At 44.1% G+C, this 27,329-nt stretch overlaps 1 protein-coding gene across 1 annotated transcript in view; it reads right to left on the bottom strand.

Annotated features, from left to right (window-relative positions):
• The window catches only part of TNRC6B (trinucleotide repeat containing adaptor 6B), an 877,462-nt gene that overhangs the window by 245,451 nt on the left and 604,682 nt on the right, over positions 1 to 27,329 (bottom strand). Inside the window, exons 14-16 of the mRNA XM_029590231.1 lie at positions 22,939 to 23,109; positions 15,020 to 15,145; positions 4,833 to 4,964 (exon numbers count right to left, since the gene is read on the bottom strand). Coding sequence (XP_029446091.1) covers positions 4,833 to 4,964; positions 15,020 to 15,145; positions 22,939 to 23,109 — 429 coding nt within the window. The remainder of the gene's footprint in view (positions 1 to 4,832; positions 4,965 to 15,019; positions 15,146 to 22,938; positions 23,110 to 27,329) is intronic.

The raw sequence follows: 27,329 nt of genomic DNA, 5'->3' as shown, positions 1-27,329 counted from the left end.
GATGTCACTGAGGTTGTTTTATGTTTGGACTACAAGAGGAAGAACATTTAACATAGCTGTCCTAACATTCTCATGAAAGATCTAGTTGTGACTGCTGACTAGATATTTCCTGTATCATATTTATCAAGGTGTTCATTCTCTGAACTGGAAGATATGTTTTACCTTATTTGATATCCAAATTGGCTCCTATGAATTCAAGCTGATGCTCTGGGTTCAAAGGAGTATTTTCGAAATTCACAATGAATCCCACAAATTTCAATATCTTGATCACAAAGCATGCTGCACTGAGTTTCTGTAACAAGTGCTTGACATTAGCCAATTGTCCAAGTATGGAAAAACTAACACTGTTTTTCCTGAGATGGCTGGCCAACACTGCTAGGCAATTTGTGAAAACTCTCGGCACTGCTGCGAGACCAAAGGGAAGGTCCCAGTATTAAAAATAATTTTCTAGAAAGAACCGTATTTTCTGTGTAACTTGTGGAAGGCATGTGCATGTAAGCATCCTTGAATTGTTAGCCAATCCCAGATCTCTAAAAGTGGAAGGCCAGAACCTAAAGAGTACATTCTGAATGTCTCTTATTAGGCATTCAAATCTCTGAGGTACAATATGGGATGATGACCCCTTGACTTTTTCAGAATGAGGAGATATGAAGAAGAAAATCCTTTTCCTTTTTCCAAAGGAAGGCCAGTTCTATTGCATGAAGTAAAATTTTGTAGTTCTTTCTTGATCTGATGGGTGGTGAGCAAGAGAGCGTTCAAAGCAGAAGAAAATGAAAAATTTAGATTATATCCATTGATTATTTTCAGTGCCCAACTGTCTGAAATAGTAAGGGTCCATTGAAATGGAAGAACTGGAGGCTTTCCCCTACTGGAAGGTTTAGAAAGCTGTAGTCAAAAACTGGGATTCAGTTTTTGTGGCAACTGCTGATATTAGACTAAGGCCTCTCTCTAACTCAAGATCTACTTTGCAGTATCTGCGGCTCAGTCTGATGTTGTGGGAGTATATATTGTCTATACTACTACTATGGGTTGATATCTCCTTCAAGAACAGTGATATTGTTTCCTGTAAGGTGGTTGTTGGTTCCTCCTCTGTCAGGACTGATCATTTGTAGTTGTTGACAAGATTTGGAGAACAGAGCAATGACCTTTTATAAGATCAACTGCTTTTAGTTTATCGCCAAACAAAGGACTATCAGCTAGCTTCTCATGTACACCTTCTCTAAGCCCCTCAGCTTATAACTAAGCAAGTCTTTTTGCTCCTATGGCTATTGCTGAAGACCCCAGAAGTTGTATCAAGGAATCATATACTGTTTGGTGCACTCTTCAGCTTCACTGAAATTGAGTGAACTTGTATGGATCCTGTTGATCTAAGCTCTGGGTGGCCTCTTATTTATTGTAAAGTAATGTACCTGAATTGTACCATCTGCAACTTATGAGTCACAATTCTGGACTGCAACATTACTGCTTAAAAAACTTTACCAATTTTAGTCAGAAGCTTAGATTTCTTAAGTGAAGGGGATACTAAAGAAATTCTTAGATTTTTGTTCTTTTCATAGTTGCTTCCACCAAAGATTCTTGAAGTAGCTGTAGTTTAGTGTGATTCAGCATTGTTGAGCACTGTACTGAAGATCTATATTTTTTGCCACTGATGGACCTGACAGAAGAGTCCTCCAACAAATTCTGAAATGCTTTGTGAACTGGAACAGCTTTATTTTGTTTTGGTGGCTGTGCAAACCTCAAAACTCGACATTCTTCTATTTGTTGTGAATTATCCAATTTAAATGGTATGGATTCAGCCATCTTCTGAATAAATGCTGGATATAACACACCCTCTGGTGGAGAACTTCTGGGAAGTTCTGGAGAAGGGTTGAAGGGCAACTCAGGTGAGTTATCTAAAGAATGAAAAGAATCACACATTTGAATAAACAGAAGATTCTAAGTTAGACAAACTACTGGGACAGACATATCCCTTGAAGAAAGGAGTTAGATGTTTTTGTAATTACAGAAAGGATAATTTTTAAAAACTTTTTATAAGGATTAATTGAAAATTGTGACTAGAGCCGAGATGACAATATTTATTTATTTATTTAATTGCTTTTATATACCGACATTCGATCGAGATATCACATCGGTTAACATGAAACAAGAAACCAAAGATTTCAAAGATTAGTTCCAAAAAAGGATCTAGAGTAGATGTGGATCATACCTTTGACATACAATTTAACAGAAAATGTGATCAAATCATTTTATACAAACATGTGACATTCTGGAAGATGAAGCAGAGGAAGTTCAGCCTGTTTAACTAGACTCTGGAACCAAAACAGAAGGAGACTTCTTTTGAGTTGAGAAAGAACAATGCTTATGTTTTATATCAGTGCTGACTTTTGGCACTGTGACAACTATCAGCATAGATAATGAAGATAGTGCCGATGAGTGCTGTGCCAAAGTTTCTGTGTTGAAGTCCTACATGCATTGTGGCCTACTAGGAAGATGCTGTCTCTTGACAGACAGTGCTGTGGGAGGAAGAGGGTGAGGAAGATTTCTCTCCCTCATACAGTCGGCAGAATTAGAACTTTTTCCTCAAACCTTAGAAGACTGACCCTGTTGGCACACATTTTTTTGATTTGAATCTTCCATTTCAGATGGGAAGATAAGTCATACTTCAATTTCATATTTCTATATGCCTGGGCCTGAGAGATCCACACTGAGAAAAGTTGCAAGATGGAATTTGTCAACAGATGTCCCCCGTACAGGGCACATTCATGATCAGGCACATCCTCTTGAAGGCTGCTGGCCTGCAACTATGCACGCCTTTGATCCCATACAGAAATCGAAGTCCTGGCAGTAGCATCATCACTTTGAAAATGGAAAAGATAAGGTGTCTCACATTCCTTTATGTATTTCACTGCTTGCCAGAAGACCACCTGGTCTGGGTCTGATGATTCCATCAAGGGTTTTAGCCTCTGGACACATTTGGGCAAACAGTGCATCTTATAGAGTTGGGGAGCCATAATCTGGGCACTCAGCATAGAACCTGGAAGACTTTCTTCTGAAATGCATCCAAAACCCTCAGATCATTCCATCAGGACATGAGAGTGAGCAGGACTGCACTTAGAGCACTTCAATGCAAATTCCACCACTATGGAGTGGTGCAGTAATTGGACTGCCCCAAATTCAGTGGAGACCTGCACTCTATTTTTCGAGTCCAGTTTCTAGACCATTGGAAGGCGCAATGTAGGTGCTCACCATATGCTTATATGAAGGTACTGAAGAAGTATGTGAACAAAGATAGCCACAGAATCCACTGAAGATTGAAGAAACTTAAAGAGCCCAAAGACATTTGAGCTCAGGTCTTTTTCTTTCTTGACAGAATCTTTGCTAGCTTATCCAAGTTACTGGAGTAACAAGAGTTACTCCAGAGGGGAAATATGCTTTGGTAAGTCTGGAAAGAGATCACATAGAATCTCCATGGAGTCATCTTCATTCCCTAACCATAGAGGAATACTAAACCACGACCCTGATAATGATAAAGCTGATGGAAGCAGAGAACCCACTGCACCAAAGGGGAAACATATTGGAGAAACTCCGAGCACAAAAAGTACACTACTACACCTTCCGTTTCAAGAAGAGACTTCCTTACAGGAGAAGAATCCACCATCCCATGGTGAGGACTTACTCCCACTGCTAGAAGCTTTGGGAAAATTCTCTTCATCTTGATCAGGAGAGGTTCTAATCTGCCTCTTCTGTCCTCAGAGCTTAAAAGGCAAAACACATTTTTCACTAGCTCCGGTAACTGGACTATTACTGATTGGGGAACCCTTTATTTATTTACAGTTTTCTTTATTTCGTCTTTGAGCTAGATTTGAACGAGACTTCAGAAACCTGGATCGGCTCACCCTCAATCCATATTGCAGGTAAAGCTGACGGGAAACCTGGTGCCATAGCTGCTCCTGTTGTAAAGGTAGCCAGCTCTGAGGTGTTCTGTGCTGGTTGCATCAACAATTACTATCAACTAGCACCTTGCCAGTGGCTCTTTCAAAGCCATGACATCCAACACAGGATACTTGGATGTAGGTGCTAAAACACACTGCTCCGAAATCACTGATAAGAGCCATGAGCTGCCGTACCAAGCGTGTAGACTGCACCTTGGAATGTAAACTCTGCGCTAACACCCTGGGTCCAGATAAAACAGATGGCTCAGCAACATGGGGAATCTTCTTAACAATGAATGAAGACAACACTTGCACTGATGAGGTTTGTGTCAAGGAGGGCCCACTCCAATGGAGACCTATGCCAATGGTGCCTAACTTCTCTTTGGCTCTGAGGGGGATGGTTCCAAAATGGGTCCCCTATGCTGCTTAGGCACATTTCTCTGCACCATACTCAAACCTTGACCTAAAGCGGATCTGGAGGCCGGCATCACTTGGAGGTTGGTGAGTTTCCACATACTTGTGGGACCAAGAAAGTTTTTAGAACTTAAAAGTACTGTTTAAGGGGCTGCCGAGGCAGTGACAGAAAAGAAAGCAATGAGGTAAACAGCACCAAGCGCCCCTAAGCAATGAAGTAAACAGCATCTAGCGCGCCTAAGTTTGAAAGAAATTCAAGAGAGACTGGGACATGTCCATGCAATAGCTTGGTTGAACTGATGAGCTCACAAGGCAGCATGTGTGTGTGGGAACTCCAGCACATGCTCAGTGAAGTCTTTACTGAGCTCTGACAACTCAGTCCATATTGGTGCCCTCAGATGACATTACTCCATGCATAATGGTTAATTCATGTGTTTGTCAATAGAGAAACAAAAGTTACTAATAGTGAAACTGGATGTTGCTTACCAGTTGAAACTGTGGAATCTGGGGCAGTTGGCTCAGCATAGCAATCTGTTGAGGAGAAAGCTGGAGTCCCATATTGAAGAGACCTGGATTCAAGCCACTATTTGGGAATTGTTTAAGCATGGAAGCAGAAACCTACATGGAACAGACAGCCACAAAAATATATTAAGTAAATTTCTTTTTGTCTGCAAAGCTTGACAAGAACAATATTTCTTACCTGATGATTTGAGTTCTCAGTTTCTCCAGAACAGTCTAGAGCATGAGATGTTTTCTGGTTCAGTAAATAGAGACAGAACATTTGCAGCAGGTGAGCTTTTTTTCTGATCAATAGTCCCAGTATGCTACTCTGTTGCAGTTAATTTTCCAAAGCTGAAAAATAACTTTTTTACCTTACCCTAGTCATTAATCCTAATTGTCACCTTTATACTTTTCACTGTGTTCAATTAACTATAGTAAAGATCTATACTTGCTATACAAAACTAAATCTGTATATAGTGTCTTGCAGTGTTCATTTAACCCGAATATTGGTCATATGAAGTACAAAAGTTCACAACTGATGAATCAGATTTTCAAATAAACATCTGCTTCATAAAGGTGTGACTTATCGATGAATTTTAATGCTCACTATTAGCAGTGAGATAAGACTCCTATATTGTGAAATATTGGGCAAGTTTCTTATAACTGACATTTTGGCACAAAGTGCATTTCTTCTCTAATGCTTTCATTATATGATTTTATAATTAGGTTGTGAGTGTGTGAGTGGTATGTATGAAATTTTTTTTTAAATAATTATTCATAACATATCTGTTAATACATATTGAACATTTCCCAAAAACATAAAATTGAATAAATGCTGTTTAGTTATAACAAGTTTTCTTTATTTTTCATACACACACACACATATATATATAGTGTTTTAAAACAATTTTTTTTTATTTCAAGTACTATGAGGGGGACTCATGTTATGCTATTTGTAGTTTTCTATTTTTGTTGAGACCCTATTTGTATAAGTAGGTCGCCAATTATTTGATATTTCTCTCTCTCTCTCTATCTATACTAATAAACGAAGCTTGACCGACGTGCCGCAAATGCGCAGTAGAGAGCAGCTCTACTGCGCATGCGCGCGCAGCGTGTCAGGAAAAAAAATGGCGCCTGCTCCTTAGAAGCAGGACCGGCAGCGAGCAGGACCGGCGGCGGTGGCGGCGACGACGACGACGACGACGACGACGACGAGCAGTAGTTGTGGCGGCGACGCGCGCGCGCGCCAGGGAGGAGCAATAGTGGCGGCGACGCGCGCGCGTACGAGAGAGAGAGGCAGGAGGAGCAGTAGCGGCGGCAGCGTGCGAGAGGCAGGGAGGAGCAGTAACGGCAGCGGCGCGCGCGCGGGAGGGACAGCCCCTGTCTGCTGGTTGTGGATGAGCTGGGAGGAGAGTGAGGTGGGAGGGAGGGGGGGGGGAGGGAGGAGAGTGGAGGTGGAGGGAGTGGGGAGAGTGAGGTGGGAGGGAGGGGGGGAGAGTAGGTAGGGGAGGGAGGGAGTGAGGTGGGGAGAGAGGAGGAGAGAGGAGGGAGGTGGGGGGAGGGAAGAGAAGCGGATTTGGGGGATGTTAGAGGTGTAGGGGTAGGTAGTGAGATCGATCGGGCAGGTGTGGGGGGCGGTGAGAGAGCGAGCGGTGGGTGGGGAGGGCTGTGGAAAGGAAATGGACCAAAAAAAAAAATTTTAATGTAGCCCGTTGTTACGGGCTTAACGGCTTGTATATATATATATATTTATGATGGACAATACCCATCGGTTGGTGGTAATTGGGTGCCAGTTGGCTGCGACGTGGCAGAGGCAGCCTCCCACTGGTAAGTTGGGTTGTGGGGACGGGGGACGGACTGTTGCTCTCTGGATGAGTCAAAAACCAGCTGCAGGTCCAGCTTGGGGAGCTGGCTGCACTCTAGGAGTTCTCTTGACGAGTTTGGCCTCTGAGGGGGCCGAGCTGTCCGAGCCCGGGATGCAGGAGGGTAGTACCTTCGTGGTCTGTAAAATTGTTTCCTAGTGTTCCTACATGGGCCCCTGCGGGCTCTGGAAGGGGCATCTGAGGTGATAGTGGATAGCTGAAGCAGGGTTTCATGATGATCCTTAAGCTGGGCCACTGCGTCCTAGATTTTGTCCCCAAACAAGTTCTCTCCTGTACAAGGGAGATCAGTTAATTTGTCCTGCACCTCTCTGAGTATAGATCCGAGGCTTTGAGCCAGGCCCAGCGTCTGGCACTAATTCCGGCTGCAGAGACTCTGGACGCTGTCTCGAAAGAGTCATAGGCTGCTCTGATCTCATGTTTCCCCACCTCTAATCCTTTCTGGAGGATGGATGTTAGGCCCTCTTGGAATTGCTAAGGTAGGGTTTCTGAGAATTCCTGGACTTGCTTCCAGAGATTCCTGTTATAGTGGGTCATGTAGAGTTGGTACGCTGCTATGCAAGCAACTAACATCAACCCTTGAAACACTCTGTGCTCTAAAGCATCCAATGCTTTCTGTTCCTTTCCAGGAGGGGCAGATTCCACAACCACAGAATGGTGGGGCAATTGGCTCTTTTGAAATCCCAGAACTTATAGCAGGTACGTGGCATCGGTCTTTCTATTGACTGGAGACACAGTACTTGGGTGTTCCCCAGAGGCAGTGCAAGAGGTCGAGAAGAACTTTGTGCACTGGTATTGCGTAACCTCTTTTGGGGCATCTACAAATTGTAAAACCTCCAGCATTTTGTGCCGAGCGTCGTCCTCCGTTACAAGTTGGAAAGGAATAGTTTCAGACATCTCCTTGACAAAACTGACAAAGGAGAGGTCCTCCAGAGGGAATGATGCCTTTCTTCCAGGGGCAAAGGCTCAGAGAAATTCCTCAGAAGCTTGTGAGGAGTGGTCAGAGGATGCATCGACCCATGGATCATAGGGAGTCTCCTCTTCACCAACCAGACCTCCAGATGGAGGGAAAACACCAAGCCAGAGAGGGCGGGAAGGCGGTACCAATGGATGGTGAGGTGGCATCGAGGCAGGTGGCACCGGCTTCGAAGGAGGCGGTGCCGACACTAAGGACACCGAGGTTAGTGAGGTGCGCTGAGGCACCGATAGACCTGATGGCCCTGGAATGGGTTCCGGCATTGGCAGGTCCCATGCAGGGGCTGGGCCAGGGGCCGAATCTTCCTCCTCCAAGGAACCCATAATTGGAATCGGAATCAGGGTGAGGGGCATCGGTGGTTGACTCTGTGCAAACGGATCCGATGGAGTGGGTTGAGTCAGTAGGGCACCGATGAGGGTGTCCAAACACTTGAGGAGCGGTTCCAACATTGAGGGTGCAGGTTCCGGTGCCGATTGTAAGCCCCGGGAGGGCATTCAGCACTGCCTGTTGAATTAATCAGTCCAATTCCTCCCTAAAGGCTGGAGTGGATAACACTGCACCTGAGGTAGGAGGCAGGCTAGGCGTTCCCGAAGCCTGCACAGGAGTTCGTGAGGGAACACCTCAGGGTCCTGGGTCCAGAGGAGGCTGGGGGTTCCTCTCCCCAGACCATCTTCAGGGGCAGCTCGATCAAAGCTGATGTTGCTGTGGTGTCGGTGCCGGCACTGGATGGGGATGCACGTCTGTGCCGATGACTATGTTTCCCACAGTGCTCAGCCCGCTCTTTCTCTGGCACAGAGGACGAAGACACAGGTTTTGGAATGGGTCGACATCGGTGACCCGTTGCACGGTCCCTTCCTGGCGGGGTGACAACAGAGAGGGGTCCGGAGGTAGATGGGCCTCCTTGACTCAGCACACCCTGCACCGGAGTTGATGGAGCAGAGCGTTTTGAGGCAAAAAAATGCTCCATCTTTTCCAGTCGGGCGCGCAGGCCTTTGGGGATCATCTGCACACAACTTGGACAGCGACGGATGTCGTGGGAAGGCCTGAGGCACAAAACAGACATCGTGCGGGTCCATTATGGACATAGTCCGCGGACACTCGGGGCACTTCCTAAACCCGGTTGCTATGTTGAAAAAAAGTGGCACAGTGGCTGTCAGACCACAAAGGGTATGTCGCTGGGAACCGACCGCAAAATGCGGAACGCACTTACCGAGCGTCTGAGGAGGCGGAGTGCGATGGAGGACCCTGGTGAGGGGGAGAAATGAAGATAAACTTCAAATTTTCCGTGAGGAAAGTTGAGGAAAATTCTCAGAGCTCCTAAAAACAGCGAGGCAACTGCTGCGTGGAAAAAAAAAAAAAGACTGAACGGGGACCCCGTGTGGCCACTGGGTTAGTGGCATGCTGGGCATGCGCAGTGTGCCAGTCAAAGTTCTAGATATTTTGACAAAAGTATTCCGTGACAGGGCTCCATCTGATGTCACCCATCTGTCCTCTGTGAGGACTACCATCCTGCTTGTTCTGGGAGAAAGTTTTTTTTTTCTTTTAAATGGGTTATTGCTGCTCATGCAGATTACCCTTTATCTTCAATTCCAGACTTTAACCACTAGAGATCCTCTGTATTCATCCCAAGCCCTTTTCAATGAACTTGGTAGTTGGCTCAGAGAGAAAGGAGGAGGAATTTTTTTTCTCTGAGGACATTATTGTTGGCTGGCTGAGAGAGATAAGGGGGGGGGGAGTGTATTTTTTTTTTAACATCTTTAGAAAATTTTAAAGTGACAGATCGGCTAGCTGCAGGGATGACCCATCACATTAAAGGGCAGGTGGGGGAAGGAGTATATTCCCCATCCCTTGCTCTTTAATTTTCAGGGGGCCCCCCTCACTCTACTAGTCTGCAGAATTTAAGGAAGTTAGATAGCCGCTCCTTGGAATTCAAAAGTTTTATAATGGAGAAATTACTTACCTGATAATTTCGTTTTCCTTAGTGTAGACAGATGGACTCAGGACCAATGGTATAGTGTACTCCTGATAGCAGTTGGAGATAGATCAGATTTCAATCTGACGTCAGCCCTAGTACATATACCCCTGCAGGATGCTATGCTCTTCAGTATTCTCTTCGAAAAGCAATTGTGGATGTGTGTGTGACTGAATAACGATTAACTTGGTTAACTTTAACTTATTTTATTTTATTTATTTATTTAAGGCTTTTATATACCGATGTTCCTGTACTAGTACATATCACGTCGGTTAACTTGAACTGGTTGATGTGGATATAGCTGGAGACCACCAGTGCACTCAACCGAGAAACACAGACACCTGGTAGGTATGGGTGTCCTAATTAGAGGGAAGCTTGGCTTACCCGTGTTTGTCTTACTCTCAGGGATTGTCCCCCAAGGTTTCCGTGATTGTCGGCAGCCGTGGGCGGGATGCTGAGTCCATCTGTCTACACTAAGGAAAATGAAATTATCAGGTAAGTAATTCCTCCATTTCCTAGTGTGTAGATGGACTCAGGACCAATGGGATATATAAAAGCTACTGCCGAACCGGGTGGGAGGCTGCCCGTGGCCCACTTAGTACTGCCCTTGTGAATGCTGTGTCCTCCCAAGCCTGAACATCCAGGTGGTAGAACCTAGAGAAGGTATGACTGGAGGACCATGTCGCCGCCCGACAGATCTCGGCGGGTGACAGCATTTTGGTTTCCGCCCAGGACACTGCCTGGGTTCTAGTGGAATGGGCCTTGACTTCTAGAGGTGGAGGCTTGCCTGCCTCTACATAGGCCGCCTTGATAACTTCTTTGATCCAGCGGGCTATGGTTGCCCATGAGGCCACTTTCCCTTGTTTCTTCCCGCTGTGAAGGACGAAGAGGTGGTCCATCTTTTGTACGGATTCCCACCTTTCCAGATATCGGAGTAGGAGTCTGCCGATGTTAAGATGGCGAAGGCGGCGAGATTCTTCTGAGTCCTTGTGCTCGTCTGGTGATGGCAGCGACATGGTTTGGTTTAGATGGAAGGGAGAAACCACTTTTGGGAGGAAGGAGGGGACCGTGCGTAGCTGTATGGATCCTGGTGTGAACCTGAGGAAGGGTTCTCGACAGGACAGTGCTTGAAGCTCGGAGATGCGACGGGCCGAGCAGACTGCCACTAGAAATGCAGTCTTCAATGTTAGTAGTCGGGGGGACAGACCACGGGTGAGTCTGAAGGAGGCTCCTGCTAGGAAGTCTAGGACTAGATTGAGATTCCATAAAGGTACCGGCCACTTTAGGGGTGGTCAGATCTGTTTGACCCACTTTCAGGAAGCGGGAGACGACCGGATGAGAGGCTATGCTGCCGCCCCCCACCTTAGCTCTGTAGCAGGCCAACACGGCCACCTGCACCTTGGAGTTGAGACACAACCCCTTCTGTAAGCCGTTCTGCAGGAATTCCAGAATCGTGGGAATTTTGACTGTCCGCGGGAGGATGTCGTGGTCTTCACACCAGGCTTCGAATATTCTCCATATTTGTATGTAGGTTAGAGATGCGAAAAACTTGCGTGCTCGGAGCAGAGTGTCAATCACCGCCCCCGAGTATCCGCTCTTCTTCAGGCATGTCCTCTCAATGGCCAGACCGTAAGAGAGAATAGAGTTGGGTCTTCTTGGAGGATCGGGCCTTGTTGGAGCAGATCCCTGTGAGGAGGTAGAGGGAGAGGGCTCCCTGTCAGTAGTCTTCGCATGTCTGCGTACCACGGCCTTCTTGGCCAGTCCGGGGCAACTAGAAGTACTGGTCCCCTGTGGTGTTCTATCTTGCGGATGATTCCACCCAGTAGTGGCCATGGTGGGAAGGTGTATAGCAGGATTCCTGTGGCCAGGTCTGGACGAGAGCATCTATCCCTTGGGATTGTGGTTCCCGTCTGCGACTGAAGAAGTTGGGAACTTGGGCGTTTGCCCAGCTTGCCAGGAGGTCCATGGCTGGTGTTCCCCAGCGGTTTACTATCAACTGGAAGGCTGTGTTCGACAGCCTCCATTCCCTGGGTCTAGACTTTCTCTGCTGAGGTAATCCGCAGTGATATTGACTTTTCCTGCGATGTGGGCGGCTGAGATCTCTTGTAGATTTGATTTCGCCCACGCCATTAGGGGGTCTATTTCCAGGGACATCTGTTGGCTTCTGATTCCTCCCTGGCGGTTGATGTAGGCCACTGTTGTGGCATTGTCCGACATGACTGACCAATTCGCCCCAGAATCTGTGGCTGAATTATAGGCAGGCTAGCCTGACTGCCCGTGCTTCCAGTCAGTTGATGTTTCATCACGACTCTTCCTTGTCCCATTGCCCCTGGGCGGTCAGTTCCTGGCAGTGGGCTCCCCACCCTCGTAGACTCGCATCCGTGGTGAGCAGGATCCAGGTCGGCGGGGATAGCCTGTGCGGCTATTCGAGCCTCAGGGACCGGAGACTTTTAAGAAGTTTTCTACCTTACCTTGTCTCGGCGTTTCCCGGTCTCATTCCGGGCGGTCTCCGGCTGCGGGGGGAGAGGGAAAAGTACCTTCACTGCCATGCTCGAATTTGCACCCGCTGCCTCTCAGCTGCACCTGATGCCGGGGGCTAAGTCCACACCAGGGGCCAGCTGCTGGACCGAGACCTACCTCTGAGGGATCATGGAAATCACCTCAGGAATCTCAACTGGGGGAGGGACCCGTAGGTATCACCGCAGGAGGGCAGGGCTCGTCTGTAGAGGTAAGTTTTCTTCTTTGTTTTCGATTTCTTTGGTTAGAATACTCTAATGCTGTGCAAGCGTGTATAGAGTCCCGAACTGCTATGGAGACGGAAAATACTGAAGAGCATGGCGTCCTGCAGGGGTATATGTACTAGGGCTGATGTCAGATTGAAATCTGATCCGTCGCCAACTGCTACCAGGAGCACACTATACCCATTGGTCCTGAGTCCATCTGCTACATGCTAGGAAAACATTGCTTTAGTCTATGCAAAAGCTACACATACTTCCTATAGTGGCCAGTTTCTCTAGCACATAGAATAGTTCTTTAAATTGATTGCTTTCACTTTTAACTAATTTTGAGGGCTCTCTGAATCACTCTTTTACTGCATTTACTTAATTTTTAGCTATTTAGCAGCCTCTCTCAAACAATTACCTTATTTCAGTTTGTCTCTTGCATTTTCTGCTGTACAGATAAATCCACGCACCACTCATGACTTTCATAATGGCTTTCACGAACAGTAAACATTCTGTGCTATTTTAGCACAGCACACCATGCTGCCATTTATGCTGTCAGTTCCACTCACTATATTGCTAAGCTTTAAAAAGATAAGGGCATGTTTATGGTATGCTAATGGCCAGGCATTATTTAATTTAGCCATGGCATTCTACACAAAACACTTCTTCACACTTTGCTCTCTGGATCGTAGGAGATTTCCATTAACATTTTCAAAGATCCTCTCTTGATTTTCCTTCTGCTGTGAAAGAACCAAAAAGTGGATCTGAGCAGTAGTTCTGGGATATTTATCAGATAGTGGCTCACCTGCTATAAAAGTTGTTCTGTCTCATATGCTGGTTGGAAGACATCTCACATTCTGGACTGTTCCAGTTGAATTATCTACAATTGCACCATATTATGACGACCAAAGAAGGGACACCCAGTGGAATCAGCCTAAATTTCTCATTTTTTAGGCCAGGTGAAGTCCTTAAAGTTTCAGATCATTTGCTGGCCAAGACTGTATATGTAGTATAGTTGGACCACGCAGGCCTTATCTGCCATTAACAGGCATACATTACATACAAACACTATACCTCTCCCAAATAAAGGGATTCTGTATGATCTTCAAACAAATTTTAGAATTTGTCAAATCAATATGCTTCATGAATTGTCAAGGTGACTGTAGACATTAGTGAAACACTATAAAGTGATATAAAAAATACAGCTACAATTTTAAATCCACTCCTTCCCCCCTTGTACAAAGTACAGATGCCTAGATAGATGTAAGTTTAAAATTGACAGGATGATCAAAAACCTGCTTCTAAAAAAGGACCAGTGTGCTTTTTATCGAAATATATTTCAGACTAGCCCCTTCCTGCTCTTACACCACTGTTGTACATGCGATGCTTGACCTAATGCTTTTTAGGCCTGCGCTAGCTGCATCGGGGCAGAGTCAGCCCCTGAAGAGGAGGAGTCGGGGTGTCACCTGGGCCGATTCTGTGCAGACAGTGAAACAGTAAGATGCTGTATCACTGCCTAGTTTGCACCGAATAACTACACCGTTTATGGTGTAGTTATTCGGTGCGATGCCGGCAGCGATCACACCATGGAGGTGCGATTGCTGCCAGCTAGTGCAGGACCGCTCCTCCGTTAGCGCCGGGATTCACTAAGCCTTGCGGCATTAGTGAATCCAGGCCTTAGTATGGCCTTTTGCTTATAAAATTTTAAAACAGTGTAATACAATATAGTATGTTAAAAAAAAAGTTTTTTTTTTTTTTTTTTTAAATGGAACACTTATTTTAAGGCTTACAGGAAACACTTGATATAGCTCAAAGCCATGGCTCACTTAATGGTTACATATCACTTCTATAAAATCCTTTTAAGATGAATACACTAAACTTAGGGTCTCCTCTGGTCAGTATTTGGCTGGCCTGGCCAATTTGATTAAGGAATGCCAGTGACCAGCATTCTACAAACCACTTGCTTCTCAACAGCAGAAATCTCTCTCGATTCATGGACCTCCAAGCCTCTCTCCATAAACCACACAATCTCCTACAGGGTTCTTCTCTTCCTCTCCACCATACCCATGCCAGTGCTGACCTCTTCATGCTCAGACTTTATCCTTCACCTATCTCCTTCCCCCTGCTGAACTTCTCTCTATTAAAGCGGGTCTGTTCTTGGATCTGTATGTGGCAGCAGGTTGTGAAGGAGCATGGACCAGGGACTGAAGTACAAAGGAGACAAAGGGTCCTAGCATTGTGCATTAGGTCAGTCCCTAGCCTGCGTTCCTACACAACCTGCTTCTTCCACAGTAGGATCTAGGACTGAAACAGCTTCATGAGAGGTTTGTGGGTTTGGAGAGATAGAGAGGTGGCCCAGGATAGGGTGTGGCCTTTTTAGTGGTGATTGAGTAATCAATCCTAACTAAGCTTCACTAAAGTCTTATCCTAAAAAATGAAATCAGTGTTCATGAAATTATAAAAAATATGCTAGAAGTCAGCAATGAAAGTTTGTTTTGTTGATATACTACGTACTATATTTCAACAATAAGTTAAGAAAATGTGCTTTTTTTTTTTGGAAGTCAATGTCAGAAGAGTACAACTCATGCAACAGTGCACCATAACCTATAGGTCTAGCATACCTGTGGAGAAAGGAACTGGGGAGGCACTTGCGCCCGGAGACTGGGGGAAGAATTTAAAGGCTGCATCGGAGTATGCATGCCTCTGGATTGTGCCACGCTGTTTCCAAACAAACCATGATTGCTAGCCTGCAAAACAGTATTAAATGCAATTTAATAAAGTTTCTTATATTATTATTAAGTAAACAGAAAAGGAACAATCAATTGACTCAAAGGTTAGAAGTAGGTGCTCATAGAAGAGAGACATGGGTTTCAAATGCTGTCAAGTATTATAAGGCATCTATGGGAATTGTAGAGACAAGAAAGAAAATTTGCTTACCTGTAACAGGTGTTCTGAAGACAGCAAGATAACTGGTCACATGTGTGGGTGATGTTATCCAACTGCACCAAGGAGAAGCATCTTCCAAAGCCTATTGAAAAAGCTTTTCTGAGCATGTGTGGGATTTTCTGTTAAGCTACTCTCTTCATAAAGGAAAGTATGTGTAATTGGTTATCCTGTGTTATTGGAGAACACCTGTTATAGATAAGCAACTTTGCTTTTTCCAAGGTCAAGCAGGATAGATCAGTCACACGTGGGAATTCTTAGCTAATCACACAGTAGAAAGGAATCCTTTTTTCAGGGTTGCTTTCAACAAAAAAACAAAAAACAAAATAGACGAATCAACCATCAACAGGCCAAGACATTTATTTAACAAGGAAGGCAATCCAAAATAATAAAATGAGCCTTAATAGAGGATGGAGCTGTATTCTACCACTTGAACAGATTAGAGAGGTCAGATTAACAAAGCCTATGTCAGAAGTCTGTGTCCAAAAGATAATGGGATGTGAATATATGGACTGAACTAGATATCACAGCCTTACAAATTTTCAGTGGAGGCCACCTGATGCTGCCATGATTTTAACATTTTGATCCTTGACATTCACATCTAGAGGCAGATTTGCCTGGGCAAAACAGAAGCAGATGCAATTGAACTGTAAACTATGTTTACTGCAATCCCCAGTCTACTGGGTCAAAAGGAAAAAACATTGAGTGGATCTTCTATGGGCGTTTGGTCCACTCCAGTTACAAAAGTGAAAGCTTTCTTACAATTTAAATGGTGTAGGGCATTTTCAACTTTATGAATGTATGACCTGGGGAAAAATGCTGATAGGATGATTAACTTGTTAAGGTACAATTCTGACTCCATCTTAGGCAGGATGAATGTGAAGTACCGCCCTGTTATGATGAAATTTAGTAAAACACAAGAGAAATCACTACAACCTGGAACTCACAAACTCTCTGTGCCAAAGTGACCACTACCGAATATAACCTTCTAGGTCAGATACTTAAGCTCACAAGAGTTTTGAGGCTTATAGGGCACTTTCTTCAGATGGATAAGAACCTCATTGAAGTCCCTAACAAAGTGAGTAGCCTGATGTTGGATTCAATGCCCCACATGTGTGTGACAACAAAAGGTGGAAAGAGATTGGGTTTCCTTCTACTTCCTGGTGATTAGCAGTAGTCATACTGAGATGTATCCTGATTTGGTTTTGAGGCCAGAATCAAGAGATTTAGAAGGTATTCAAGCAGTTTTTGTGCATGGCAAGAGGGGAGATCTTTGAATCTTTGAAGCTTATGCTCCCATGATTATAACTCCCAGGATCATCAGCATATGCAATCCTCATTCAATGTGGTAGCCCCAAATGGGAGAACATTCTCCATTTCAACCCATAAGATTTTCTGGTGGATTTCTCCATAATACAGAACAGACTTGAGACACGTCAGAGAATCGAAAGGAACCATTTTCAATACTTAAGCTATGAGATTAAGACACTAGATGTTGATTCTGTGAGATCAATGTTGAGCAATTGCCCAAGCTGAGTAGATTCATGATGTATAGCTCATGCAGGTGTGGAAAACATTTGTTTTGAGTAATAAGGTGCTATGAGTATTAAGGTTTTCGTATCAGCAATATTATAGCACATGAATACAGAAGACGTCTCTCTCAATGAAGGGAGAGGGCATCTGATACTAGTCTGCTCTCTAATCTTCTCCTAGAACAAATGGCTAGCATATTACACTCAGAATGGGGGCAAACCGATCTCTCCCCTCATTAAAGACCCTGTTTGCTACATCCTGATCCAGGAACTTCTCGTCTCGTGGGGGGGGGTGTCTAAAATCCAACTGAGAATATCTACAAGGATGCTCTCTTTTATTGCAGGTATGAGGCTCATTAGGCCTATGAGAAGTGGCCAAGTTCCAAATACTGACAAGTCTCTTGACGCAGGAGTGATCCTTCTCCTGTTGCTTGCTCAGGAAGAACATGAATTTCTATATTAGAACAATCTTGTTGGTTACCTGATCTCAAAATCTTTAAAGTATTCAACACAGTCCATTGTTCCAAAATTTGATGTGCCTTTTTTTTTTTGTATTGGACAGACTACCAAGGGCTTTGTGTTGGAAGCCTTTGTATATGAGCTCCCCAATCCAGGTTGGAGACATCTGTTAGAACCATTTGTTGAGGTAGAGTTTGGAAGGGTAACGCCAAGGGCAAAAGGGTATGGGAGAACCAGCAAAATAGGGAATGCCTGGGTAGTCTTGCGACACTGATGTGCTCCTTCAGTGACTTGATGACATTGGGACTTTAAGGTCCTTTGGGCTTGCCTCATAAGGAGACATGCCAGGGGACTAAGACTTGATGTCATAAAGCCCAATATTCTCATCATGTCCCAGGCTATCTGCTGATTCTGAATGATTCTCTTCATCATGAACACTTATGTCAGTGATTTTGTAGGTGGGGAGAAACGTTTTTACCAGAGTTTTGTCTTGCTGAGTCCCAGTGAATTGCAATTGGGGTAATGGGCTCAGGTTTGATTTTGGGGTAATTTTTAATGAAGCTGATTTCAGCATCCAGATAGTATTGTACATGGATTTGTTTGCCCCTGCCTGAACTCTGCTCTTGAGCAACCCATTGTCTAAATAGGAAAACACAAACCTCCAATCTGTGTAGACATACTGCAGTGACTGCAAAACATTTTGTGAAATCTTGTGATGTTGATGCCAGCCCAAAAGGCAATATGTGGTACTAGAAGCGATGCTTCATTTCTACAAATCTGAAAAACATCTTTTAAATGGGCTGTATTTCTATATGAGTATATGCATCCTTAAGATCTAGGGAACATTTGTTGAGGGGGAATGATGATGCTTAGGGAAATCTTGAACCTTTTCTTCAAAGGGTATTTGGTTCAAAATAACCTTTGAAGGGATGGGACAGTATCCTCTTTTCTTCTTTCATATAAGGAAGAAACTGGAGTAAAATCCACACCCTCTTTCCTGCAGTGAGACAAGTTCAACTGCTTTGGTCTGTAAAGGAACAGAGCTCCAGTTCTGGCAATCCTTGGTGAGGGAGGTGATAAAATGACTCCTTTGCTGGGTGGTCTGTGAGGCTTTCAATAGAAATAATTTGTAGCCTCTTTTATAATCCGAAAAATCCAGTCATCCAAGGTTATGAGAGTCCATTTATGTAAAATCTTACCCTCCCTACAACAGATACACTGTCTAGCACAGAGACTGGAATTCTAGTGCCCCTGAATCAATTAAAAGTTCATTTCTGGTTTTTACTGGGCTGTTTATGAGGTTTTGAACTTGTGTTCGCATACATTGAGGCCTCAAATTCTGCTGTTAAGGACAAAATATCTCTTCTAAGGAAAAGACTGTTTCCTCTATGGTTCACCCTGTCTCCTTTATGTAGAAGGTGGTTCGGAGGTGGTAGCTGAGAGGTGTAGAACAGTGGTCTTTAATAAAAACTACTGCTTCTTTAACTTGTGCCTAATGAGGTTCCCCTCTATTGCAAAGCATCTCTACAAGCCTATCCTGCATGTCTTCACTAGAGCCTCAGCCTCATAACCATGAAAGCACCAACAGCTATAGCAGAGGATCTCAATGCTGTTTCAGAAGCATTTAGGCTGAGCAAACTGGATGTAACCCACATGCCTCACCAATACAGAGCAAGTGAACAAATTCTTCTAGAGTCTCCTGAGGGAGAAACTCAGAATTTTGTCCGAGCCAAAATGGAATGTACACATTTGATCATGTAAATCTAATAGGACGATATGTGAGACTGAAGCACACAATTCTGAAAAAATGTTTTCCTGTAAAGCTCCAAAGTCTGGAGGTGCTGAAGAATGAAAATTACATTGGTTCTTTTAGGGCAGATCTGACACCTGCAGACTGGTGTGATTACTGGACTCTGTCAAATTTCTGAGTTGTCTTATTACTGACAGGAAGCATACTCTCCAGTCCAATCACTCCATTCTTCTCAGCATGAACGTCTGAATCATCTGTCACCATGAGAGATTACAAGAATCAAGCTTCTCTCTCACACCAAATCTATGAATTCCCTGCCATGACTATGATTAAAAAGGGACTACCAGAAATTTAGAAAAGCATTAAATTACCACCTATCTATGCAAATATATTTTTCAAAGCAGCATTAAGATTGTTAGCAGACATGATTGTATCTGAAGTTTAATTATGATTTGTCATAAATGGCCATTAGAAGGGGATGGAACAACACCCCTATGAGGAAAGGCTAAAGAGGTTAGGGCTGTTCAGTTTAGAGAAGACGGCTGAGGGGGGATATAATAGAGGTCTTTGAAATCATGAGAGGTCTAGAATGGGTAAATGTGAATTGATTATTTACTCTTTCGGATAATAGAAGGACTAGGAGGCACTCCATAAGTTAGCAAGTGGCACATTTAAAACTAATTGGAGAAAATTCTTTTTTACTCAGTGCACAATTAAGCTCTGGAATTTGTTGCCAGAGGATGTGATTAATGCAGTTTGTGTAGCTGGGTTTAAAAAAGGTTTGGATAAGTTCATGGAGGAGAAGCTCATTAACAGCTATTAATCAAGTTGTCTTAGAGAATAGCCACTGCTATACTGGCATCAGAAGCATGGGATCTACTTAGTGTCTGGGTACTTGCCAGGTACTTGTAAGCCTGGACTGGCCACTGTTGGAAACAGGATGCTAGTAGGATTGATGGACCCTTGGTCTGACCCAGTATGACAATTTTTCTTATAAATAGTATTTCTGTTTTATATTTATACATTTAGTTTTAATTGTTTTTATATTGTTTTACCAATGTAAGAAATAGTGATTATTCAAACAAACTAAACACCACATTGAGGGGTTTTTTCCACATTCTCTTACATACATCTTGCAGAAGCTGGTGGATGGGCACTACCACCAACTCATTATTTGAGGCCTAAGATTGGTGCCCTGGGCTCATCCTTAAGCTCTAAATTAAAAGAAACAGCTTCACTGCAAGAAAAATGGGCAGGATAGGTTCTCAGGGAAAATCTATCCTTTGACTGTGGAGGAATAGGTGTTTGAGGGGAGATCATAAGAATATTTATCTTGGGCATAAGATTCCATCGACACATTAGATGGATCCCAAGACTCTTCAGATTTTGAGCTGCAGTTTAAGATGACAACACTCAAACCATAGCCTCAATAGGCTTGTGAGATAGTTCCTTGAGTACTGGGACAAAGCTGACTGGCTTTGTCTTAGTGCAGATGGTGCAAATGCAGAGTCTCAATAACAAGATATCAATTTTGATGCGAAACTGCCCAGAGCTATGGCGAAGGTCTGAAAGATTGGTTCAGTTAGCAACACGGATAATGCCGATATGCTTGGAGCCAGCAACTCTGTCTGAGGTACCGGCTGCGAGCCTTAAGAATTTTCTTGTCCAGTTCCCTCTAAAAGATTACAGTGGCCAAAACTAGGGAGCTCTTAGTTGTAGAGGCCAGATTCTACTGGCTGGCCAAAGGGGATATATGCCAGTGATACCGATTTGGTCCCTGGAAACCATTGTGGCTGAGTTTCAATATGGGAAGCTGAGCTCACCTCCTGATAAAGCCACTTGAGAGGAATATAGCATGTACTACAATCTTCCTGCCTTTAAATTCCTGTGCTGATGGAAATCAGTGCAGAGGCTTTGGAACCTTAGTCCAATGCTAATTCTCTCAGATTCTAAGCTCGACGCTGAGGAACCCTTCTCATAAGCTGAGTGGGAAGATTCCTGCTCCTGAACCTGCATTTTAATTTTGGCTTCAAAAACAAAGTGTGCTCCTTTACTGCCAAATGATTGTCAGTGGTTAGTGCAGCTTCAGAATACTTTAAAACCGATGATTCTGGTGCCATCTTCATGGAGATGCTGTCAAGAAACTTAAGTCTCTCAAAAGCTTGATAATTCTGGGTGATATCTTACAGCAGATGCCAAAACCAGAGATCTATTGTAGCACCACGCAGCATATGTAGACTTTATAATGGTCTATGTTGAACACCATGTGCCTGCAACGGCAAAATCAGAAGTCACTGGACTTCTTGGCCATAGTAAAAAATAAATGAAGCAACATGAAAAGATGAAATTTTACACAATAAAGCTGGTCAGGGCTGCTGAACTAGGCTACTTGGGGGTCAAGTAGTAGTAGCAGCATAAGACTCATCCTAAACATCGACAAGACCGAAATAATCATGCTGGATAGAAAAAACAATCCCACTCACATGCCATCTCTGAACATAATGAATTATAACATAGCAATCTCCCCTGTCACTCATACACGCAACCTTGGAGTCATTATCGATAAGGAGCTTTCCCTTCAAGTATCACATCTCTGCAAAAAACAAAGACGGATATAACAAACTCCTAACACTACAAAACCTAAAACCATTCCTCTCACCTAATGATTTCAGAACAGTACTCCAACTACTCATCTTCTCCAACCTAGACTACTGCAACTCATTGCTGTTCACTTACCTCACCATCATACGACTGCTACAAATCCTACAAAACACAGCAGCCAGAATACTCACTGGAACAAGAAAATTCGATCATATTACTCCAACCCTCATTTCTCTACACTGGCCCCCAATAAAATACAGGGTTGGATACAAAATATCAATAATTTATAAAATAATATATGAAAACCAAACAAATTGGCTCAGCACATCCATAAAACTACACTCTCCAAACAGAAATCTCCGATCAACGAACAAAGGCCTACTAAAAATCCCACCAACTCACCACAAACTCATAACTAGGAAAAGAGCCATATCCCTAGGAAGCCCCGAACTGTGGAACTCCCTCCCAACAGATCTGAGAACACAACAAAATTTAAAAATTTTCAAAAAAGTGCTAAAAACTTGGCTGTTTACAAAAGCTTACCAAACTCTCAACGATGCAACACCAAATTGACTTCACTAGAAGAAACGAGACTAAATGTTAAAACGACCCTAAGAAAGATTTCTTAATTGTTCGAGTGAATAGTCATTTTAACAAATGTTTAATAATCGGTAATGTTCAATTCATGAGAATCGATACTTTGCAAACCATTGTGAAGGCGAAACTGGACGGTATATAAAACTCTATAAATAAATAAATAGTGAAAAACCCCCCACTTACAAAAAACAATAATCTACCTGGATTACAAGAGTTAAAAAAAAGATTTAGACCAAATCATGAAAAATTGAATTCTATGGTAAAAGAGGAAATGTAATGGGAAAATGTATCCCAGACAAAAATAGCTGTGAAGGGGCTCTGTGAGGCAGTAATGGTAGGGGAAATCCCACACATACTCAGAAATGTTATTCCAAGCTTTTTCAGAAAGCTCTGAGAGGTGATCCATGTTAGTACTGTCAAATTACATCACCCACATGTGTGACTGATTCCTGTTTTCCTAGAAGAAAATGCACTTAAAAAAAAGAGAGAAAAAACATACAGGCTGACAAAGCCATTTCATTACTGGATATAATATTCCTGAAGTTCAGAAATTTTCATGGGTTTTCAGATGATTAAATGACTTAGCTTCTTCAATATTCAATTTTTGAAAAACAAGAGTGAAGAATAAGAGGAAGCCAAGAAGAAACAGCCTTCTTACTTGTCTAGCAGCGAAGTTTTGGGGATTGAGCCCTGAGCCGATTGCCCCAAGGCCTATGGAGGATAGTGTGGAACCAGAAGGAGACAGCTTGTAGCTGGGAGAAGGGGAGAAGGGAGAGCAGGGAGCCTCATCCCCAAGGCACCCATCTTGATTGGAGAAAGGCAAAGTCAGCTGAAGCAGTAGTTAAGTCAATCAGTAGGTGGTGGTTAGTGAAGCAACAGTGCAAGTGGGAAGGAAGGAGAAACAAAGACTACTGTGAGTGATTGGCAATCTGTAACTACATGTATTGTAATTTGATACTGTGTGAAGTCTATAGTACAGTATAAGCAGATGCCACCTGAAGACGTTGAGGGAAAGGGATATCAATTCCAAAGACATTACTCAAAACCTATTTACTTCCTATACATCAAATATTTTACAATTTTAGCTGATATATGTGGTCTTCAATATTTTGTGCTATAAAAAGTGTAAGCTTGTGGGGCCCAGATTTACATTTTGGACCTATGCACAATGGAACAATTTTTGAATTTAGCACTTTGATGTATGCATCCCACAGTACTTTTTGCACAAGTTTTTCTATGGATTCTTTTCTCTTCCTGAAGTTAGAGGAAATTAAATCATCTTGTAAAAAAATAAATGCAATATAAATGATGTGCAGTTTTTCAGTAATGATTTTGCCCTACTTTTTCCTAAAATGTTAATCTGGCCCTATATTTATTTTGTGAAAGTATAATGCAAACCACACAAAAAAAAAAATCCAACTCTCTCAAATGCCCACTCCATTTCCACTGGCTCTTCTGCACTCCCCCCCCCCCCCCCCACACACACACTTTCATAATTTTCCCTCACCATGTGGCTCTCAGGCACACTACCTCCACCAAATCCCTGATCTTCTCACAAGTACTGGAGAACATGTAGCATCACAGACCTTGGGAGGAAAGACATGACAAATAGCTCATGTTTACAATGCTTACTTCAAGCAGATGGAGGAGACTAAGTTCATCCCTCCGTGTGCTTCCCCCATTCATCCATTTGTGATTCCCAGCATTAATTCCTCCTCTTGCTTCCCTCAGCATTGAATCTCCCTCACTTCCAACATTCAACCTTTTGCCACCCCTCAAGAATTCACCTTTCCTCACTTCCATCCAAAATGTTTTATCCCTTCTTGTACGGCCCCCCTCCCTTCAAGCCTTCATCTCACCCCCTTTCAGCATTTGCCTCCTCTTTGTTCCAGAGATAATCCAAAGCTCTTTGAGTCCCTACTTCTTCCTCCCCCATTCTGACCTCAGCTGAATCCAGAGACCTGAGATCCCAAAGAGCTACTCCAGCCTCTCCCTTCATTGCCCAGACTGTTACAAAGGGACAGGAGGGAATGGCAGGAAGCTGTAGCCAATACAGCAGAGCAAAAAACAACTGCTCTGCTACTTGTCCAGTTCCTCCACTCTTGTTTTTCCCAAGTTGCTTGTTGACATAGGGATGGACAGGAGGGGAGAAGGTGAAGTTACAGCAGAAACAGCTCAACAGAAATTAATTGCTCTACTCTCATCTCCTGACCCTCCTTCTCTGCAGCTACCTGGAGGACAGGGGCTGTGGAAATAATATAACAGTTGTTTATGCTGCATGAGGTTCAGGGTACTAGCCAATACAGTCAGAAATTAGAGGCTTTGCTTCATATGGGCACATGGAACTCAGGTCCTATGATCTCTGATAGAATTTGACTATAATTCTAACAGAACTCAAGATGATGTTCTCTATTTTGTGCAGGATAAGACCAATAAAAAAAAAGCACCTGAGTCAGTTGTTCCTGCTTGTCTTCAGAATTCTAGAACCTCACCAATGAAAAATATATACTAAACATATCATTAGGAACAGACAATTTCATAAATTATGAAATAAGGAACTAAAAATATAGCAATTGGAGAAATTACTTACCTGATAATTTCGTTTTCCGTAGTGTAGACAGATGGACTCAGGACCAATGGGTATTGTGCTCTCCTGATAGCAGATGGGAGACGAAGTCAGATTTCAAAAGCTGACGTCAGCCTATATATACCCGTGCAGCGTGCTTAGCTCTTCAGTATTCTCTTCGAAAAGCCAGTGTGGATATATGTTGTTTAATACTTGATTACACCTGATTAAACTTGAACTGGTTCAACTGATTATGTATATATATAAAAATTTGGACTGGAGACCGCCAGTGCACTCAAACAATAAACACAGACACTTGGGTAACTGCGGGGGTCTTGAACTAGAGGTAGGCCATGGCTTACCTGTACTTGCTCAGTCTTGAGATTTGATATCAGAGGTTCTCGATTTCTGGAGCAGCCGTGGGCGGGATGCTGAGTCCATCTGTCTACACTAAGGAAAATGAAATTATCAGGTAAGTAATTTCTCCATTTCCTGGCGTGTAGCCAGATGGACTCAGGACCAATGAGATGTACAAAAGCTACTCCCCTATCAGGTGGGGTGGCTGCCTGTGGCTCACTTAGGGCTGCCCTTGCGAAGGCTGTATCCTCCCTGGCCTGAACATCCAGGCGGTAAAACCTGGAGAAGGTGTGTAGGGAGGACCAAGTCGCTGCCCTACAGATCTCGGCTGGCAACAGTAGCTTGGTTTCAGCCCAGGAGACTGCCTGGGCCCTTGTAGAATGCGCCTTGACCTGTAGAGGTAATGGTTTTCCTGCCTCTATGTAAGCAGCATTAATTACTTCTTTCATCCAGCGGGCTATGGTAGCCCGCTATGCCGCTTCCCCTAGTTTCTTCCCACTGTGAAGAACGAACAGGTGGTCAGTTTTGGGCAAGGATTCCGATCTCTTCAGGTATCGGACTAGTATTCTGCAGACATTCAGGTGGCGGAGGAGGCATGAGTCTTCCGAATCCCTGTGCTCATCTGGTGATGGTAAGGATATGGTCTGGTTCATATGGAACTGGGAAACCACTTTCGGAAGGAAGGATGGTACCATAGTAGCTTTATGGTGCCCGGGGTGAACCTGAGGAACTGTTCCAGACAGGATAATGCTTGGAGTTTGGAGATGCGCCGGGCTGAGCATATTGCGATCCAGAACACTGTCTTTAAGGTCAAGAGACATAGAGACAGGGCGCTTGTGGTCTGAAGGATTCCCCTGCTAGGAAGTCTAGTACTAGGTTGAGGTTCCAAAGAGGCACTGGCCTCTTTAGTGGTGGTTGGAGTTGTTTGACTCCTTTCAGGAAGTGGGACACATCAGGATGAGTTGATAGTCTGATGCCGTCCACTTTGGACCTGAAACAGGCCAGTGCTGCAACTTGGACCTTGAGGGAATTGAGGGACAACCCCTTCTGCATGCCGTCCTGTAGGAATTCTAGGATCGTGGGAATCTTGGCTGTCCTCGGGAGGAGACCGCGGTCTTCACACCAAGCTTCGAATACTCTCTAGATCCGTATATAAGACAGATGTGGAGAACTTGCGTGCCCAAAGTAGAGTGTCAATCACGGCTTTTGAGTAGTCCTTTACGCTAGTCTTCTCAAGGGCCATACTGTAAGAGAGAATCGAGCTGGGTCTTCGTGGGAGATTGGTCCCTGCTGAAGAAGGTCCCTGTATGGCGGTAGACGTAGAGGATTCCCCACCAATAGTCTTCACATGTCTGCATACCACGGTCTTCTTGGCCAATCCCAGGCAACTAGTAGGACTAGTCCCCTATGGTGTTCTATCTTGTGGATGACCCTGCCCAGGGTGGGAAGGCGTACAGGAGGCTTTCCTCTGGCCAGTTCTGGACGAGAGTGTCGATTCCCTGAGACTGTGGTTCTCATCTGTGGCTGAAGAATCTGGGGACCCGGGCATTGCGACAAGTTGCTAGTAGGTCTATGGCCGGGAGACCCCATTGATTTGTTATCAGCTGGAAGGCTGTGTCCGCTAGCGACCATTCCCCCAGGTCTAGGCTTTCTTTATTGAGGTAGTCCGCACAGATGTTGTCTTTTCCCGCGATGTGGGAGGCCGCAATCCCTTGTAGATTTATTTCCGCCCACTCCATGAGGGGATCTATTTCTAGAGACACCTGCTGGATCTTGGTTCCTTCCCTGTCGGTTGATGTAGGCAATGGTCGTTGCGTTGTCCGACATGACTCTGACGGACTCGCCTTGGAGTCTGTGCCTGAATCGCAAGCAGGCTAGTCTGACCGCTCGCACTTCCAGGCGGTTTATGTTCCATCCCACCTCTTCCTCGTTCCATTGTCCCTGGGATGTCAGTGCCTAACAGTGGGCTCCCCACCATCACGTCCATGGTGAGCAAGATTCAGTTCGGTGGGGATAGGTTTACTCCTCTGCTTAGGTGGTCTTCCTGTAGCCACCACTGAAACTGAGAACGTACCTCTGCTGGACGTTGGAGGCGAATTGAGTAGTCCTGGGACAGTGGGTTCCAT

The sequence above is a fragment of the Rhinatrema bivittatum genome, chromosome 2, assembly GCF_901001135.1.
Source record: "Rhinatrema bivittatum chromosome 2, aRhiBiv1.1, whole genome shotgun sequence".
Lineage (NCBI taxonomy): Eukaryota > Metazoa > Chordata > Amphibia > Gymnophiona > Rhinatrematidae > Rhinatrema > Rhinatrema bivittatum.
This window is presented reverse-complemented; position numbering and strand designations above follow the sequence as displayed.